This window comes from Hemiscyllium ocellatum, chromosome 48 (assembly GCF_020745735.1).
Source record: "Hemiscyllium ocellatum isolate sHemOce1 chromosome 48, sHemOce1.pat.X.cur, whole genome shotgun sequence".
NCBI classification, from domain to species: Eukaryota; Metazoa; Chordata; class Chondrichthyes; order Orectolobiformes; family Hemiscylliidae; genus Hemiscyllium; species Hemiscyllium ocellatum.
This window is the reverse complement of record NC_083448.1, coordinates 3,933,925-3,951,218: the sequence shown is the minus strand read 5'-3', so window position 1 is coordinate 3,951,218 and position 17,294 is coordinate 3,933,925. Positions and strand designations below refer to the sequence as shown.

At 48.4% G+C, this 17,294-nt stretch overlaps 1 protein-coding gene across 1 annotated transcript in view; it reads left to right on the top strand.

Annotated features, from left to right (window-relative positions):
- LOC132836975 (hexokinase-2-like) overlaps positions 1-6,281 on the top strand; it is a 55,182-nt gene extending 48,901 nt beyond the window's left edge. The window contains exons 17-18 of the mRNA XM_060856573.1: positions 1,793-2,026; positions 5,575-6,281. Of these exons, the coding sequence (XP_060712556.1) occupies positions 1,793-2,026; positions 5,575-5,719 (379 nt within the window). The 3' untranslated portion in view covers positions 5,720-6,281. The remainder of the gene's footprint in view (positions 1-1,792; positions 2,027-5,574) is intronic.
- Positions 6,282-17,294: the final 11,013 nt, after the last annotated feature.

Below are 17,294 nucleotides of genomic sequence, written 5' to 3'. Positions count from 1 at the left end.
GCTCGAACCGTTGTCCTCTACCCTCCCCCCTCCCTCCACCCGCACCCTGCCCCTCGGCTAACAGCCCACCCACTAGCCCACAGCAATCATGGGTCTCTGGCAACTATTGTAAAGCTGCTCCTCCCCCTCCTCATCCAGGCACCCACTTTCCCTCAATAAAATCGGGAACTTGTTAAAGATTAGGGATTGCAGTGAGGATTGATCGATCTATCCATCCGCCCATCTGACTCTGCCTCTTTCTGTCTCTGTCTTTCTGTGTCTCTCTGTTGCTTTCTCTCTCTCTCTTTCTGTCTCTAACTCTCTCACTTTCTCTCTATCTCCGTGTCACCCTTGTGTTCTCTCTGCCTCTCTCTCTCTCTCTTTCTGTCTGTCTCTGTCTTACCATGTCTCTCTGTCACTTTCGCTGCCTGTCTCTCACACGCACACATCATGTGGGACATGTCAAAGAGCTGCAGCCCGTCCCTCGCAGGGAAAGTTCTGTTCTCCCTCCAGGTCCTGTGTCGAGACAAGCCTCAGATTTTCAGTTTGTCGTTGTCACGGGGGTCAAAGAAAAGGGTTACTTCCAGGCACCCGACGAGCCAGCGGAGATTTCTACCTTGCACCTATCTAGTCACAAGAGTACCAAATTTCAAGGGGGGGTGGGGGTGGAGGGAAGTGGGGTGGCACAATAATATATACGGCACCAGTACCAAACTGCTGGCAAGTGGGTTCTGATTATCATGGCACAGTGGGATGGCTGGCCACATTACTTCATTGCAATAAAAATCAGACCCAGGGAGCAGTTGTTGCTTAGGGCAATGTCTTACCCTCATTGATGTCAGGCCTGGGGGCAATCAGCGCTCCTTTTTCCAGTTTGCTTACCAGCATTGACACACAGGGCCGCATGCCGCCAAGCGCAGAATGGATCTTTGCTTCCCTTTGGCCAACCCTCTCCTCTATTATGTCCGACCACGCGAACAGGGTCCTTCAGCGCCATCACCCAGAATCGGTCGCACCTTCATTAGAGCACCCAATACAGAGGATGTTGTCAAAATGACCACTCTCCTGGTTTCTGTCATCAAATGCATTGTGTATAACCCTGATTGAGGTAACCCCCAGGATATTGACGAATGTTGATATTGATGAATGTTGATGTTAAAGAATGTAGGTATTGACGCAAGTTAATGTTGGTGAATGTTGGTATTGACGAATGTTGGTATTGACGAGTGTGGACATTGACGAGTGTGGACATTGACGAATGCTGGTAGTGATGATTGTGGATATTGAAGAATGTGGATACTGACAAATGTCGGTATTGGTGAATGTCGGTATTGGTGAATGTCGGTATTGGTGAATGTCGGTATTGGCGAATGTCGGTATTGGCGAATGTCGGTGTGGGCGAATGTCGGTGTTGAGGAATGTCGGTGTTGAGGAATGTCGGTGTTGAGGAATGTCGGTGTTGAGGAATGTCAGATTTGGTGAATGTCGGTGTGTGCGAACGTCGGTGTGTGCGAACGTCGGTGTGTGCGAACGTCGGTGTTGAGGAATGTCGGTGTGTGCGAATGTCGGTGTGTGCGAACGTCGGTGTGGGCGAATGTCGGTATTGAAAAATGTGGACATTGACCGATGTGGACTTTGACGACTGTTGGTATTGACGAATGTTGATATTGACGCCTGTTGGTATTGACGAATGTTGGTATTGACGAAAGTTGGTATTGACAAAAGTTGACATTGATGAAAGTTGTTACTGATTTGAATTGTGGCTGATGGTCATCTGCTTGAGTGTGCTAATCCCCTCTCTGCTCTGTTGCAGCGATCGCTTGGCGCTACTGCAGGTCCGAGCAATCCTGCAAAAACTGGGCCTGCAGAGTACGTGTGACGACAGCATCATTGTCAAGGAGGTGTGTGGCGTGGTATCGCGCCGGGCCGCTCAGCTCTGTGGGGCAGGATTGGCCGCTGTGGTGGACAAGATCCGAGAGAACAGGAATCTGGAACGTCTCCGGGTCACCGTGGGGATGGATGGCACCCTTTACAAACTGCACCCACAGTGAGTCCACACTGAACAGCTCGCTCCCTCTTTTCTGGGTTAGGTAGCAGACAGCTGAGTGTGAGTGGCATTGGTGGGTGGGGGGTGGGAGCTCATTCCACTGGTAATCCAGGGTCACAGCTTGAAGGGACGCGCTTTGAATCCCTTGCCCCCAACAGCCTGGAGAATTTCAGTTCGGTTTCAGGGAATTCTGAAATGAAACCAGAAATTGCTGGAGAAACTCAGCATTTGTTGGGGGGGAGAGAGAGAGAGAGCAGAGTCAACATTTTGGCTCCGAGTCACCCATAGTTACATTATTGCAGCTGTGCCCCTGTTAATAAAGCCCAGAGGAGTGTACGCTTTATTTACTGTCCTCTCACAGAATCACCCAGGACGGCCACAAACCCTTCGGCCCAAATTGTTAAAGCTCACCAGCCTTGCCAAACTAAACGAATCCCATTTGCCTGCCAAAATTTGGAGGTGCCGGTGTTGGACTGGGGTGTACCAAGTTAAAAATCACGCAACACCAGGTTATAGTCCAACAGGTTTAATTGGAAGCACACTAGCTTTCGGAGCGACGCTCCTTCATCAGGTGGTTGTGGAGGGCACAGCTGTAAGACACAGAATTTATAGCAAAAGTTTACAGTGGGATATAACGGAAATTATACATTGAAAAATCGATTGGCTGTTTGTTAAGTCTCTCATCTGTTAGAGTGACCATGTTAGTTTCACTTCTTCTTTCAGATATAAACCACCAAATGTTTTTTCAGAAGTTGCATTCTCAGGTTAACTTTAACAATCGGTGTCAGTCCAGATAACATCTTCAACACATTATCTGGGCTAACACCAATTGTTAAAGTTAACCCGAGGATGTGACTCCTTAAAAAAAAAAGTTTTGTGATTTAAATATGAAAGACGTGAAACGAAAATGGTCACTCGAACAGATGAGAGACTTAACAAACAGCCAAGGTGTTTTCCAATGTATAATTTCAGTTGCATCACACTGTAAACTTTTGCTATAAAGTCTGTGTCTTACAATTGTGTCCTCCACAACTACCTGATGAAGGAGTGGCACTCCGAAAGCTCGTGCTTCCAATGAAACCTGTTGGATTATAAACTGGTGTAGTGTGATTTTTAACATTTTTAACATTTGCCTGCATTTGACTCATACCCCTCGAAACCCTTCACATCCAGATGCCTTTTCAATGCAGTCATTGTACCAGCCTCTACCACTTCCTCTGGCAGCTCACTCCATACACATATCACCCTCTATGTGAAAAAGTTGCCCCTTTATAAGTCTTTCCCCCCTCACCTTCAACTTATGCCCCTCTTGTTTTAGTCTTCAATATCCTGGACAAAAAAGATCTTAGGCTATTCACTGTATTCATGTCTGTGATGATTTTATAAATCTCTATAAGGTTGCTTCTCGCCCTCCAGGGAAAAACAGTCCCAGCCTATTTGTCTAACTCAAACCCTCCAGAATCAGTAACATCTTTGTAAATATTTTTGCACCCTTCCTGTAGCCGGGTGACCAGCACTGTACTTCGTATTCCAAAACTGGCCTTCCCAGAGATTCTAACATGATGTCTCAACTCCGATTCTCAATGCACTGACCAATGAAGGCAAGTGTGCCAAATGCCTTCTTCACCACCCTGTCTTTTTTCAGGGAATTATGGACCTGAATCCCTGTTTAGCAACGCTTCCCAGGGCCCTCCTGTTACCTGTGTCAGCTCACGTTTATCTGCATTAAACTCCCACCTGCCACTCCTTGGCCCACTGTACAAACACTCCCTCTGTTCCTGAACTCTTGTGCCGGTGATTCCAAAGGTGATCAGACCCAGGAGGTCAATTTGATCGATATTTTTTTTCAAATCGATTGAGAGAGGAAACAGTGAGAAACCCTCCCTGCAGGATCTGTGAATCCCATACATCCGAAACGGTCAAAAACAGACAGCAGGGACAAAACGGAAAGGAGCGGGGTGTGACTGTTTACCAAGGGAGGTTTGTGGACAAGACTATAAAACCAGTTCAAGATCGAAGGTTAGAATTGAGGAGTGGGTGGGAACTTTACAGCCTGAGTGGTTTTATAAACTTGACAATTTAATGGATGTGCTCCGACGTTGCTAATGAAGGTGTTTGCATTGTCTGTTTAAACTCCTGGGAGATAAGAGACAAGATTTTGGTGTGTCTCTGTCTGCTACGGAAAGCAAACCGTGATGGAACATCCTGACAATGCGTATCTCTCACAGGTGACGTGTTAAGCCCGTTCTGGTGGTGTCTGTATTCAATGCTACCTATTGGTACACGGTTGCCAGTAGGGCTGTGGGAAATGACCCTTCCACCCCAGGCAAAAGCAGAGCAGTGTCCATTCAAACACGGAGAGGGCATACATGATGGAAAGCAGGACCTTTGAGGGGCAGAGGAAGCTTGGCGTGCATGTACATTGATCCCTTCAGGTGGGGGATGGGCGATAAAGTCTTTCAGAAGGATTATGGGATACTTCTCTTTCTTAACTGAGGCGTAGAGTTTAAGAGCAGGGAGGTTTGGCTGTGAAATGTATACAACGTGGGTGAGGTCACACAGCGAGAGTATTGTGGACAGTCCTGGTATCCACATTATAGGAGGGATGTGATAGCACTGGGAGAGGGAGCAGGGGGAGATTTACCAGGATGGGACGTTGTTTGGCGGGCGGGGTGGGGGTGGGGTAACTGGAGAGTTTCAGTTCTTGAGAGATTGGGACAGACCGGAGGGCTTGTTTTCCTTACAGCAGAGAAGATCGAGGAGGGACACATCAGGAGGATAAAATGGTGAGGGTATCGGTGGGGAGACAGAGGGAGGAGCCTTTTTCCCCTCGGTGGAGGGTACAGTGACAGGGTGCGGGAGTGGGGAGGGGGAAGCTTAGATTTAAGGGCAGCAGCTGGAGGTTCAGAGGGGGTCTTAAGGAATAATGTCTTCCCCCAGAGGCTGGTGGGGAATCCGGACCTCACTGGCTGTAAGGAGTCGGGGGGAGGGAGAGACAGAAACCCTCATTGAAGGAGAATTCCAATGGGCACTCACCATGCCAAGGCTATGTGCCACGTGCTGGGGAAACGGGGATTAAAAAAGTGAGGTGGTTGGCACAGACTAGATGGGCCGAAGGGTCTTTTCCTGTGGTGTAGACCTCTAGGACACTGTTTTCCTCCTTGGGTTCCCTCCAGTCGGTCCCCTTCCGAACGAACTGCTGAATGGGGGATGGAATTCCAGAGACACCCATCGCTGGGATTAAGCGAGCATCCACATCCTCTTCCCAGAGAGTTAGGTCTGGAGTCACGTGCAGGCCAGACCAGGTAATGATGGCAGATTTCCCTTCCGAAAGAGATGTGAGGGAAACTGATTGGGTTTCTGCGCCAACTGGCGATCAGTCCAACAGAATTCGACACTGAGACTCGGGTTATATCCCACGTTTCTGTTTCGGTTTTTGCGGAATCCTTCTCTGATTTGGCCCCTGTGGGTTTTCCTCTTCTGGCATATGGGTCGGGGCTGGGATCTGGGTTCTGTCACAAGCCTGACCTCCTCTCCTCCGTTCCCAGCTTCTCCTCGATCATGCACGAGACGGTGGCGCGCTTGGCTCCCCGGTGCGAGGTGTCGTACGTCCAGTCCGAAGATGGCAGCGGCAAGGGCGCTGCACTGGTCACGGCGGTCGCTTGCCGGATACGGGAGGCCGGGCAGCACTAGGAGTCCACTCAACCCTGCGTCTCCCCCCACCCCCCCCAACAAAACCACCTCCCCCTCTTGGCCGCGAAGACTTGCTCCTCTGCCCTTTTGCCTACGTCGCCCTTCTGTCTACGGTGAGCCAACAGCTGAGAGGAACTCGGGCATCCGCGTTCGGAGCCACCCCATGCCCCGGCACACGGGGAAGGGGCCAGTCTGCACTTTCGAGGGAGCCTGGAAGTGATTCGATGGGAAAATGAGAACGGTGTATCCTGGGAATGTGAAACGGTGGAGTGAACTCAGCAGGTCTGTGGAGAGAGGAGAGAGAGACAGAGTTGGTGGGGGGAGGTGGGGGGAGGAGAGGGAGGAGGTAAATGATTTCAGATCTAGTCACCCTTCCTCAGAAGGATAACCGTTTCTGTTTTTGATTCAGAAAGCGGTTGAGTTGGATGTGTGTGTGTGTGTGTGTGTGTGTGACAGAGATGATCCTCAGCCTTCAATACGCAGAGATGGCCCGGCAGTCCCAATCAGTTGCCAGTCGCTGCTGCTCAAAATGACTTTGCCCAGGGGTGCCTACCACTGGAAAGGGGGGGCGTGGGGGGATGGTGTCATGTGCCAGACCTCATTTTCAGGGGGGTGTGGTGGTGGAATTCTGACCTACCTCGGCTGGCAATTGGGCAGCGTGTTGGCATTTCCATGCCGGGGGGGGGGGGGGGTGAGGGGGGGCTGGCACACGACCTAGACCAGAGGAAACGGGTGCTGGGGCACATATTTATAACCATAAATATGGGGCAGGTTTGTGAAACGTGGCTGGGGAGGGTGGCATTTTCCGCACCCCTGTATGTTTCTGTGGAGGGTGTCATGGACATTAGAGGTGTCCTGTTGGCAGTTGTCACTGTCACGACTGTATCTGGTTGGGGACTGTTCCCCTGGGTGGTAATCTCTCGATTGTTACATTGGAGGGAAATCAGTTGGAGGGGGATTATTTTCTCCGTCGACCTGTTCAAGGCCTCCTGCTTCAAACATTCCCACCGCCCTCCCAGTTGTAATTGACTTGGATCGGGCATGCTCGTTTCTTGAAATTCACCGCCACTCCTTCGCTAAGTCAAAGCAGGCGAAGAACAGCTGGAGATCTGAAGAGAAGGCAGCTAGTGTTGGAGAAACTCAGCAGGTCTGGCAGCATCTGCGGAGAGAGGGAGGGAGGCCGAGTGACTGGCTCTGGTCTTGTGAGCCATTTGGGTTTGCACATCTTGTCTTCGGGCGATCTCGCTTTCTCAAGCACGTGATCTACTGCAATCCATACCGGTTCGATGGTGTGGGTCCCCTTGCTGTCGGTTATCATGACTATTTTCCGCCAGTTTTCTGTTTGATTTGATAGACGACCTCATCAGGCCCAATTCATAAAGGCTCACGAGGTTGGCAAAGCAGTCAGCGAGGCAGCTGCCTGCAACGGAAATGATGCTGTCGACAGATTCGGTCCAGTCCCTGGTGACACGTTAATAATGTCGACCCTGCAGAACATCATGCCAACAGGGGAATGCCCGGCCGTTCCTCAATAGCACGGGGCTACTGGCGGTTTTGTCGTGATCAGGACTCACGCACGCCACCAGATTTCCAAGGACTCAGGAGTACAAGCAGGTTAACATGTTCGGACGGAGAATTTAAAGTGATGTGTGCACATATTAGAGACGGAGGGCACCCATCGCCAGCTGTAACTTGCTGTTAACCCTCCATAATGCAAGCAGTTTCAAAGGAACACAAGCGTGCAATAATTTCTATTTGTGTCAGAATCAACCATTTCATCTCTCAGACAGACACACAAACACACACACACACACACACACATAAAGTCTACCGTTATAAAGAGTAGAATTGACATGCCAAGTGCAGTGGGAGTGGACGGCGACAGTTTTGGGCATTCTGGACTCCAACCGCAGCTGGTTTTCCAGGATTGAAATGGCTCCAAACTAGAGCCACGAAGCGAGGAACTGTCCCTGTCCAGCCCCACTCCAGCTCCTCGGGGAAGGAGTTACTTCCCGGAGGAGCTCTGCGCTGTCAGCTTGCTAATCTGTGCTAGGTTGTGCAATAGACTCCTGCCCTCAGTTGGAGAGGAGTCATTTTATTTATTGATATTTCATTTTGTCCGGGCTACACGCGATAAAGCAAGGACTATTGATCGTGGATAAGTGTCGGGGCTGTTTTGTCTGACCCTTCCACTTGGCCTGTCATCCAATGATTTCAAGTAAAGAAGCGGTTTCACTGTTTAGTGTGCCATCTGGTCCTTTCTTTGTTCCTGGGGAGAGTTGGAATGGGCAGCAAGGAGGAAGGTCAGAGTGAGTCACGTTCTAATGCACCAGGGCCAAAACAACAGATCCACTTGATACAGTGACCACCTGATGCCGCGGGCTCCCTCTGCAATGGGACACACTTTGAGTCAATAAATGAAGAAGTGATGATTCAGGATCTCGAGTCTATCACTGTACATTCCTCTTGTGTTTTTGTTTTTGTAAGTATGTTCATTAGCAATTTTGTTTTAACTTTCCAAGCAGAAAATTATTGAAAAATACAATCAATAACAAATATCAGTATAATATGTAAAAAAACCCCTCAAATTACAATGCAGCTACTGTCTACTAACGACTAACCTACTCTATAATACAAAACAAACCCTAACACTGTGCAAAGCACCACCAACAAATAACTAAGTAACAAATGGATAAAAAAAAAGCAAAACAAAACCCAAAAGAAAACAATACAGAACTCCCAAACAGAGGAACGGAAGTGTTGGATATATATCCGTATTAACACAGGAGACCCCCTTCAGGGCACAGGGCTCGACAAACCTAACCATCCTGGTTAAACAAACGCCCTAGTTAAGATAACTGACAAATCTATATCCAAATAACTCAAGCAAGGGCTGCCATGTTTCATAAACATTGTCTGCTGTGTGGTGCACCATGTTTGTGAAAGAGTCCAAGGGAATGTGCTCCGTAATTAATTTCTGCCATCCCAGCAAACCCGGCGAGTTCTCAGACACCCAATTCATCAGAATATTCTTCCGTGCACAATAGGCAAGAATATTAAATCGTTTCTTCCCCTGCCCGTCTAAAGATGGTAAATTTGGTCGACCTAAGAGGAGAGATATTGGGAGGTTTACTTTCACTTTCCTGAAGAAGGGCTCATGCCCGAAACGTCGACTCTCCTGCTCCTTGAATGCTGCCTGACCTGCTGCGCTTTTCCAGCAACACATTTTTCAACTTCAGTCTTCAATACCCACCCCTGCCTCTCCCACCACAGCGCTCCAATAAACATGGAGCCTGTGGCATGTCCAGGAGCAATGGGTAAGAGCACCTACATTTATTTTACATTCGGGGCACACTGAAGATGCCCCTTTTTTTAAACTTCACCAGATGGTCTGGTGCCAGATGAACCCTGTGCAGAACTTTTAACTGCGTAGCACGACCTAGTACAGATTGAGATCTTTCTAGCATTCTCCCATATGTTCTCCCATGATGCAGAAGAGATCTCCCGTCCTAGCTCTTGCTCCCAGACCTCACATAACTGGTTAATATTCTGCCAGGCCCTGCCACCCAGCCGGCGTTAGAAGGCACTATCCGAAAGGGTGCTTGTGGAATGTAACAACAGCCTCTCGGTATCGGGCTTATAGGGCTTAGTGAGAAATGTAGTCTTCTTCTGGATGAAATCCCTAACCTGAAAAACACGGAAAAGATCTCTGCTGGGCAACCCATATTTGTGGCTCAGTTGCTCAAAAGACATCACAACCTCCCCATCAAATAAGTCTCCCAAACTAGAAACTCCTCTCACTGCCCATAGTTTGAACCTTGAGTCCATCATCCCTGGTTGGAACATGCCAGCTATAGGTGTAAGTGGCGAAGTCTTGGATAAGCAACCCTCACTCTGACACGTCGCCCTCCATGCCTTGACTGTACTAATGACAATGGGGTTCCGGCGATGGATCATATCTGTCCTCATCTTATCCATGAACAATGGGTTAATAAGAGGGCACTTTGCCTGGGAGGCCTCGATATCCAGCCATATTGAGTTTGGATCATATTGAGTTTGGACAGGGACCCAATCACAGACAAAGGGAGGGAACCCAATTGATACCTCTTAATGTCTAGGAAATCAACTCCTCCCCCACCTTGAAGGAACTGCAATTTAGTAAATTTGATGAGGGGCCACTCATGATGCTAGACAAAGGAACCAAAGCACCCCATGAGCTTCCACAGCGTTGACCTGGGAAACAAGCATATTCATGGGATAAAGCAAATGAGGAAGGACATTCATCTTAATGAGAGATACTCGGCCCAGCCATGAAATTGGAAGATCCTCCTGTCTCTGGAGATCTCGCCTAATGTTGTCGAGCAAGTGAGCAAAGTTAGTCCGAAAAAACAATCAAACTTGTGGGTTGTAAAAATGCCTAGGTATCAGAACCCTGCCCATGACCACTTAAAAGGGAACGTAGGGCCACCTTCAACTTCTGACACATCCTTAAGGTTCCCCAAAGGCATAGCCTCCGATTTTGCAACGTTGATCCTGAAATAGCCCCAAATGAATTAATACTTTGTATCAAATAGGGTACGGAGGTCATCGGGTTCGATAATAACAGAAGGACAACATCCGCATACAGTGTAATCTTGTGTGCCCTCGATCCCACTTCCGGAGCGGTTATGTAGACGTTCTGACGAATGGCCTCTGCCAGCGGCTCTATCCCCAACGTAAACAACAATGGTGAGAGGGGGCAGCCTTGCTGACTACCCCAAACCAATCCTAAAATTCCCAGACTTCACCCTGTTGGTGATGACCGCGGCCAGAGGGTGGCGATATAAAACCTCAACCCATCTAGCAATGACCCCACCCAACCCAAACTGTTCTAAGACAGAAAAAGATACGGCCATTCCACCCGGTCAAATGCTTTCTCTGCATCTAAGGAAATCACCAAATCCCTGAATCGATCGTTGATGACAAACTTGGACCACATTCAGCAACCTTCTAATATTATTAGAGGATTTACGGCCTCTTATAAAGCCCGTCTAGTCCTCTTTAACAATATGGGGCAACACCTTTTCCAATCTCAGCGCCAGGATCTTGGACAGAATCTTGAAATCTGAATTTAATAGAGGGATGGGCCTGTATGAGGCACAATCCTCAGGAACCTTCCCCTTCTTAAGGATTAGGGAAATATTAGTTTCTCTCAAAGATGGTGGTAGGCGTTCATGCATATAGGAGTGATTGTACATCTCTAACATTGGCCCTGACAGAATTCCTATAAACATCCTATAAAACTCACCCAGAAGACCATCAGGGCTTTCCCACTCTGAAGTTACCTAGCGGCCTCCTGTATTTCCTGAACTGTCAAGGGGGCATTAAGGAGAGAGGCCTGTTCCAAGGTTTACCCCGGGAGGTCCTGGTTTTTAAAGATTGCCTCCATTATAGTCTTCCTGTCCTTGCAGCCTTCAGTCCGATACAATTCAGAGTAAAAGATTAGATTACTTACAGTGTGGAAACAGGCCCTTCGGCCCAACAAGTCCACACCGACCCCCCGAAGCGCAACCCACCCATACCCCTACATTTGTCCCTTACCTAACACTACGGGCAATTTAGCATGGCCAATTCACCTGACCCGCACGTCTTTGGACTGTGAGAGGAAACCGGAGCACCCGGAGGAAACCCACACAGACACGGGGAGAACGTGCAAACTCCACACAGTCTGTCGCCTGAGTTGGGAATTGAACCCGGGTCTCAGGCGCTGTGAGGCAGCAGTGCTCACCACTGTGCCGCCCACGAGGCCTCAAAAGGCCTCATTAATCTTTTTAGCATCGTACGTAATTGTCTCTGATTGCAGTAATGGATTGGGGAGCATGCTTTTTCCTCGTCAGGTAGGCTAAATACTTGCCTGGCCTATCCCCATATTCAAACAGCGTTTGTCTAGCAAAAAGCAAGCTCTTTCTTTGCGTTTTGTGTCAGTATTGAACTCAAGGCAGCTCGGGGGGGGGGCTGTGATCCGCTGTAGCTTAGTCACCGAAGGCCGTGCAAAATGTGCTGCCTCCGCGGCTTTCAACTGCGTCTCAAGTAGACGCTGCTGTTCCTCCTCCTGTCTTTTCCGGCTAGCCGAATAGGAAATAGCTAATCCCCTAGCAAAGGCATTAGCAGTCTCCCATAGCCTAGACGGACTACTAGCTGTGCCTGAGGTGATAGTCAAGAATTCCTGAAACTCCTTTAAAAAGTATTCCACAAATTCGGAATCCTTAAGGAGAAAAGGGTCCAAACGCCAATGCCGCAAACCTAGCCCCTCACTCTTGGCCTTAACCTCTATGTATACCGCCGCGTGATCAGAGATAGCTATATTCCCAATTTTACATCCCGTAATCGAATCCCGAAGGGCCGAGGCAGCCAGAAAGAGGTCAATCCTCGTGTGACATTTACGTGGGTTTGGAAAAAGGTGAAGTCCCTGCCGATAGGATCCCCAAATATCCACCAGCCCCAACCCCTCGCATAAGTCAACCCCCTACTTGGCCTGTGAAGAGATAGTGAGGGCCCATGAGGCGTCCTGACCAGTGCCGGATCCAAGAGACAGTTAAAATCCCCCCCTATAATAATGTGCCGTGTTCCAAAGGCACTCAGCTAAGAGAAAGCACTAATCAAAAATTTGAGGGGATGCGCCGGAGGACAGTAGACATGCTATATTCCTCCCCATGTATCAGGCCAAGTATCACAAACCATCCCTGCTCATCTTTTACCTGCTCTAATAATGTGAACGGAAGATATTTCTGGATAAGTACTGCCACTCCCCTACTTTTAGTAATAAAGGATGAAAAGAATACCCTGTCATAACCCCTCTGTTGTAACTTCAGGTGTACCCCATCATTGAGATGGGTTTCCAGCAACAGAGCAATATCAATCTTTTCTACGGAAGGCGAGAAAATACTTTTTTTCCCTTTTAACAGGTAAACAACTTCTCTTGATGTTCCAGGTGCACCATTTACTAGGTCACTTAGTCATATCCCCTTTCAGAGACCCTTGAACCCCTGGGAGGGGGATCCCTGGTTACAAAATGCTGAGCACAAGTAAAGACTATTAGAGCTGACAAATTATGTATACGAAAACTACTCTTTCATAACTACAAACAACTATTACTACCAAATAACGACAAAGAAAACCAACTATAAAACCTTGAATGGAAGACTCTTCCCCCCTGCCCAAAGGGGGCACTCACCCTACCCAACCCCTCCTTCACAACTCCTTCAAACCCAGACTATGCCCCAGGCTTAGCTCAGGAAAAAAAAGATGATCCTTAAATCAACAGAAACAAGACCAAATCAGGATGAGCACTCCACCCAACCTTGGCTTCATGTCATCCCTACTTGTGACTCAAAGAGAAACAGAAAAAAGAGAAACAGAAAGACAACAAAGAACATTCACGAGATTTCCGATCAGAAAATCCTGTAATTAATAAAAAAGGAACAGCTTATTCAAAGTTTTTTAACCCGCTTTCCAAAAAGGAAATTATTAGGGAGAAAGAAAGCAATAAAAAAACATGGGGAAAGAAGGAAAACAGAATGAACATTAACCGTATTCTTCAGGCCAGTCCGTCTACTTTAAAGTGTCCACAAAGTTTTTAGCCTTATCTGCCAAGTCAAATGTATAAACTGAGTCCTCGAGGCTGAAACGGAGCACTGCGGGGTATCTCACGGACTACTGGATGCCCAGGTTCCTCAGCCTCTTTTTAATTTCATCGAAGGACTTCCTCTTTCGAATTACAGCTGCAGAGGAATCCTAGAAAAACAGGATTTTTGATCCCGAGTATAGCAGCGCCTGCGGATTTTTCCCCAGGGATCTGGAAGCTTCTATGACTTTTCGTTTGTCCTTCTATGAGTGGAAGTGCACTAGGACCATGAGGGGAGGCTGCACCGGCCCTGACCTGTGCACTGTAACCCGATACGCCCTTTCAACCTGCAGCCTGCTGGACTCGACATGAAGGCCCGAAAACTTCGCTAGCAAAGAAGCTGACTGTCTGCTCACCTTCCTCAACTTCAGGGACCCGACAATTCGGAGATTTGTCCTCTGTCCTCGATTTCCGAGGTCGTCTGGCTAGGCCCGCACCTCTCGCTCCAGCACCTGGATCCGACTGGGGGAGGACTCCTTCGCAGCTTCCGAGGCCTGGGTTCGACCCTCCAGCCTCTCCCCCGAGGCCCTGGATCTCCTGCTCGTGCTTCTGCAGCCTGGATGCGATAGGTTTGGACCTGGGCACGAATCTCCCCACGGATCTCCTCAATCGCAGCCCCAACCTTCAAGGTAAGTCTCTCCATCACTGTAGCCGATTCCTGTGAGTCTGTCAGGTCCCCCGGAAAGTTCAGGAGAGGCTGCTGCTGCTGCTGCTGTCTGTGGTGTGGTAGGTGCTACAGGGGAGTGTCCTCCCTGCTGCTGTTTGCTGGCTCCTTTTCCCTTTGGCATTCCTTCCCACTCCCAAATATTAACAAATATGTGTTTTGTAAGGTTTTAAACTAATAATTCCACCACACACAAAAAAAAACCTCCCAGTATGCCTTGGCTGTTAGGCAGAGCTGTCCACAGAGTTCTACAGAATCGCCACCATCTTGCCCAGTCCCCCCCTTGTGTTTAATGTGATGTGGACGGGCCTGTGTTGGACTGGGGTGGACAACGTTATAAACCACAACAACAGGTTATTGTTCATCAGGTTTAAGTGGAAGCACTAGCTTTCGGAGCGCTGCTCCTTCAACAGGTAGTTGAGGAGCAGGACCATGAGACACAGAATTTACCGCAAAAGATTACAGTGTCAGGCATCTGAAATGATATACTGAACAAACCTAGACTACTGCTAAATCCAACATGTTTTAGAATGAGTTGCAGTCTTTGGTTCATTTATATGAAAATGCTAGAACTTCTTTTAAGTCACATTCTCGAGGTAATTTTAGGTTTCATTTTAAAAAAAAACTGAAGTTACCTTAGTCCATTGTTTAGATTAGATTACTTACAGTGTGGAAACAGGCCCTTCGGCCCAACAAGTCCACACCAACCCGCAACCCAGCCATACCCCTACATTTACCCCTTATCTAACACTACGGGTAATTTAGCACGGCCAGTCCACCCTAACCTGCACATCCCTGAGCACTATGGGTAATTTAGCATGGCCAATTCACCCTAACCTGCACATCCCTGAGCACTGTGGGTAATTTAGCACGGCCAGTCCACCCTAACCTGCACATCCCTGAGCACTATGGGTAATTTGGCATGGCCAATTCACCCTAACCTGCACATCCCTGAGCACTATGGGTAATTTAGCACGGCCAGTCCACCCTAACCTGCACATCCCTGAGCACTATGGGTAATTTGGCATGGCCAATTCACCCTAATCTGCACATCCCTGAGCACTATGGGTAATTTAGCATGGCCAATCCACCCTAACCTGCACATCCCTGAGCACTATGGGTAATTTAGCACGGCCAGTCCACCCTAACCTGCACATCCCTGAGCACTATGGGTAATTTGGCATGGCCAATTCACCCTAACCTGCACATCCCTGAGCACTATGGGTAATTTAGCACGGCCAGTCCACCCTAACCTGCACATCCCTGAGCACTATGGGTAATTTGGCATGGCCAATTCACCCTAATCTGCACATCCCTGAGCACTATGGGTAATTTAGCATGGCCAGTCCACCCTAACCTGCACATCCCTGAGCACTATGGGTAATTTAGCACGGCCAGTCCACCCTAACCTGCACATCCCTGAGCACTATGGGTAATTTGGCATGGCCAATTCACCCTAACCTGCACATCCCTGAGCACTATGGGTAATTTAGCACGGCCAGTCCACCCTAACCTGCACATTCCTGAGCACTATGGGTAATTTAGCATGGCCAATTCATTTGACCCGCAAATCTTTGGACTGTGGGAGGAAACCGGAGCACCCGGAGGAAACCCACGCAGACACGGGGAGAACGTGCAAACTCCACACAGTCAGTCCGGGTCTCTGGCGCTGTGAGGCAGCAGTGCTAACCACTGGGCCACCGTGCCGCCCTTTGTCTGAGCTGAGATGTCACCTTTTTTTTAACAAGCCTTAAGTTATCTCAAGAAGGTGACTTAAAAGAAATTCTGGGATTTACATATAAATGAACTGAAACCTGCAAACCCATTCAAAAGATGAAAGACTTTCACAGCAATCTAGATTTGTACAATATATCATTTCAGTTGCATGGCACTGTAATTCTGTGTCTTATGGTTCTGTTCCACAACTACCTGATGAAGGAGCAGCGCTCGAAAACTTAATGTTTCCAAATAAACCTGTTGGACGATAACCCTGGAGCAGTGTGATTTTTAACTCTGTTTCATGAGATACAATGCCCCCCTCTGCTGGCCTACCCATGCCACTGCAAAAGCAGCCGATGGATGTTTTGGCAGCGAGCACCATTCACAGCAATCTCTCATCGATCAACCAGTCCTCCAGGGGGAGTGGATCAATCTCCCATCATATTGATCACCCAGTCCTCCAGGTGTTTCTGCATTGATGTCCGATCACATCGATGGGCCAGTCCTCGGGTGCTGCCTGAACTGCTGTGCTCTTCCAGCACCACCAATCCAAAATCTGGTTTCCAGCATCTGCAGTCATTGTTTTTTCCGGGATGGGTTAATACCCCATCACAAGTGGATGAAGGTGTGCCTTTAAGGGGTCATAGTGAGACTCCATGTAAAGGGGTAATAGGACATATAAAATCACAGTGGGTCACATAGCTCAACACTTCCCACCCAACACTTTAATCTTTTTAACCCTGAGAGTGACATCTAGCTCCTTCTTAAAATCATTGAATGTTTACACCGGACCACTTGCAGTGGTACTGAATTCCACATTCGACCCCATAATCTTCAACCCTGACCCCCTGCTTTTGGACCCTTCCCCACGCCTGGTCATCCGCAACATCCTTCCTGCATTCACCCTTCACAACAAGACCCATCTGCAGCCTGAGACCTTGCCATCAAAGCATTTGCCTGTTGGAAATGTGACAACAGCGAGAAGAGTCTGAAAGGATGGGTTAACAAATGTATTTGGTTAATAGCTAAATCTGAGTAAATGGAAATGCAAGCACTCCTTTAAGCTGCTGTCTGAATTTAGTCTGGGTCACGGTATAAATTGCCGTGTTCATGCAGCAACTGAGGAGCTGCAGCATAAAACCCAATTCCTGCAGATCAGTGGACAAGTGCAGGGTTATGTCATCATACATGCTGGCCACCCGCCAGTCTCCAGAGAGAACCATATGCAATGGCCATAAGAGGATGAAATTGGCTGAGAGGAGGAACAGCAAGATCATAGACTTTCTTTGACTCTCCATCTCTTGATCTCTGGGAGCCTTCTCACTGCTCTGAACCTGGAGTCTCCTACTGGTCACTACAATGTGTCTGACCGTGAAACATTAAGGAGCAATATCAGGACAAATGGAACACATGGATTTAAAGCGATATAGAGGAGCTCAATTGTCCCATAGAGATGACTCCACAGACCAGCTGATGTTAGCAGACAAAACCGAGGGAAGTTACCTATTCGATAATAACCCCAAACACAA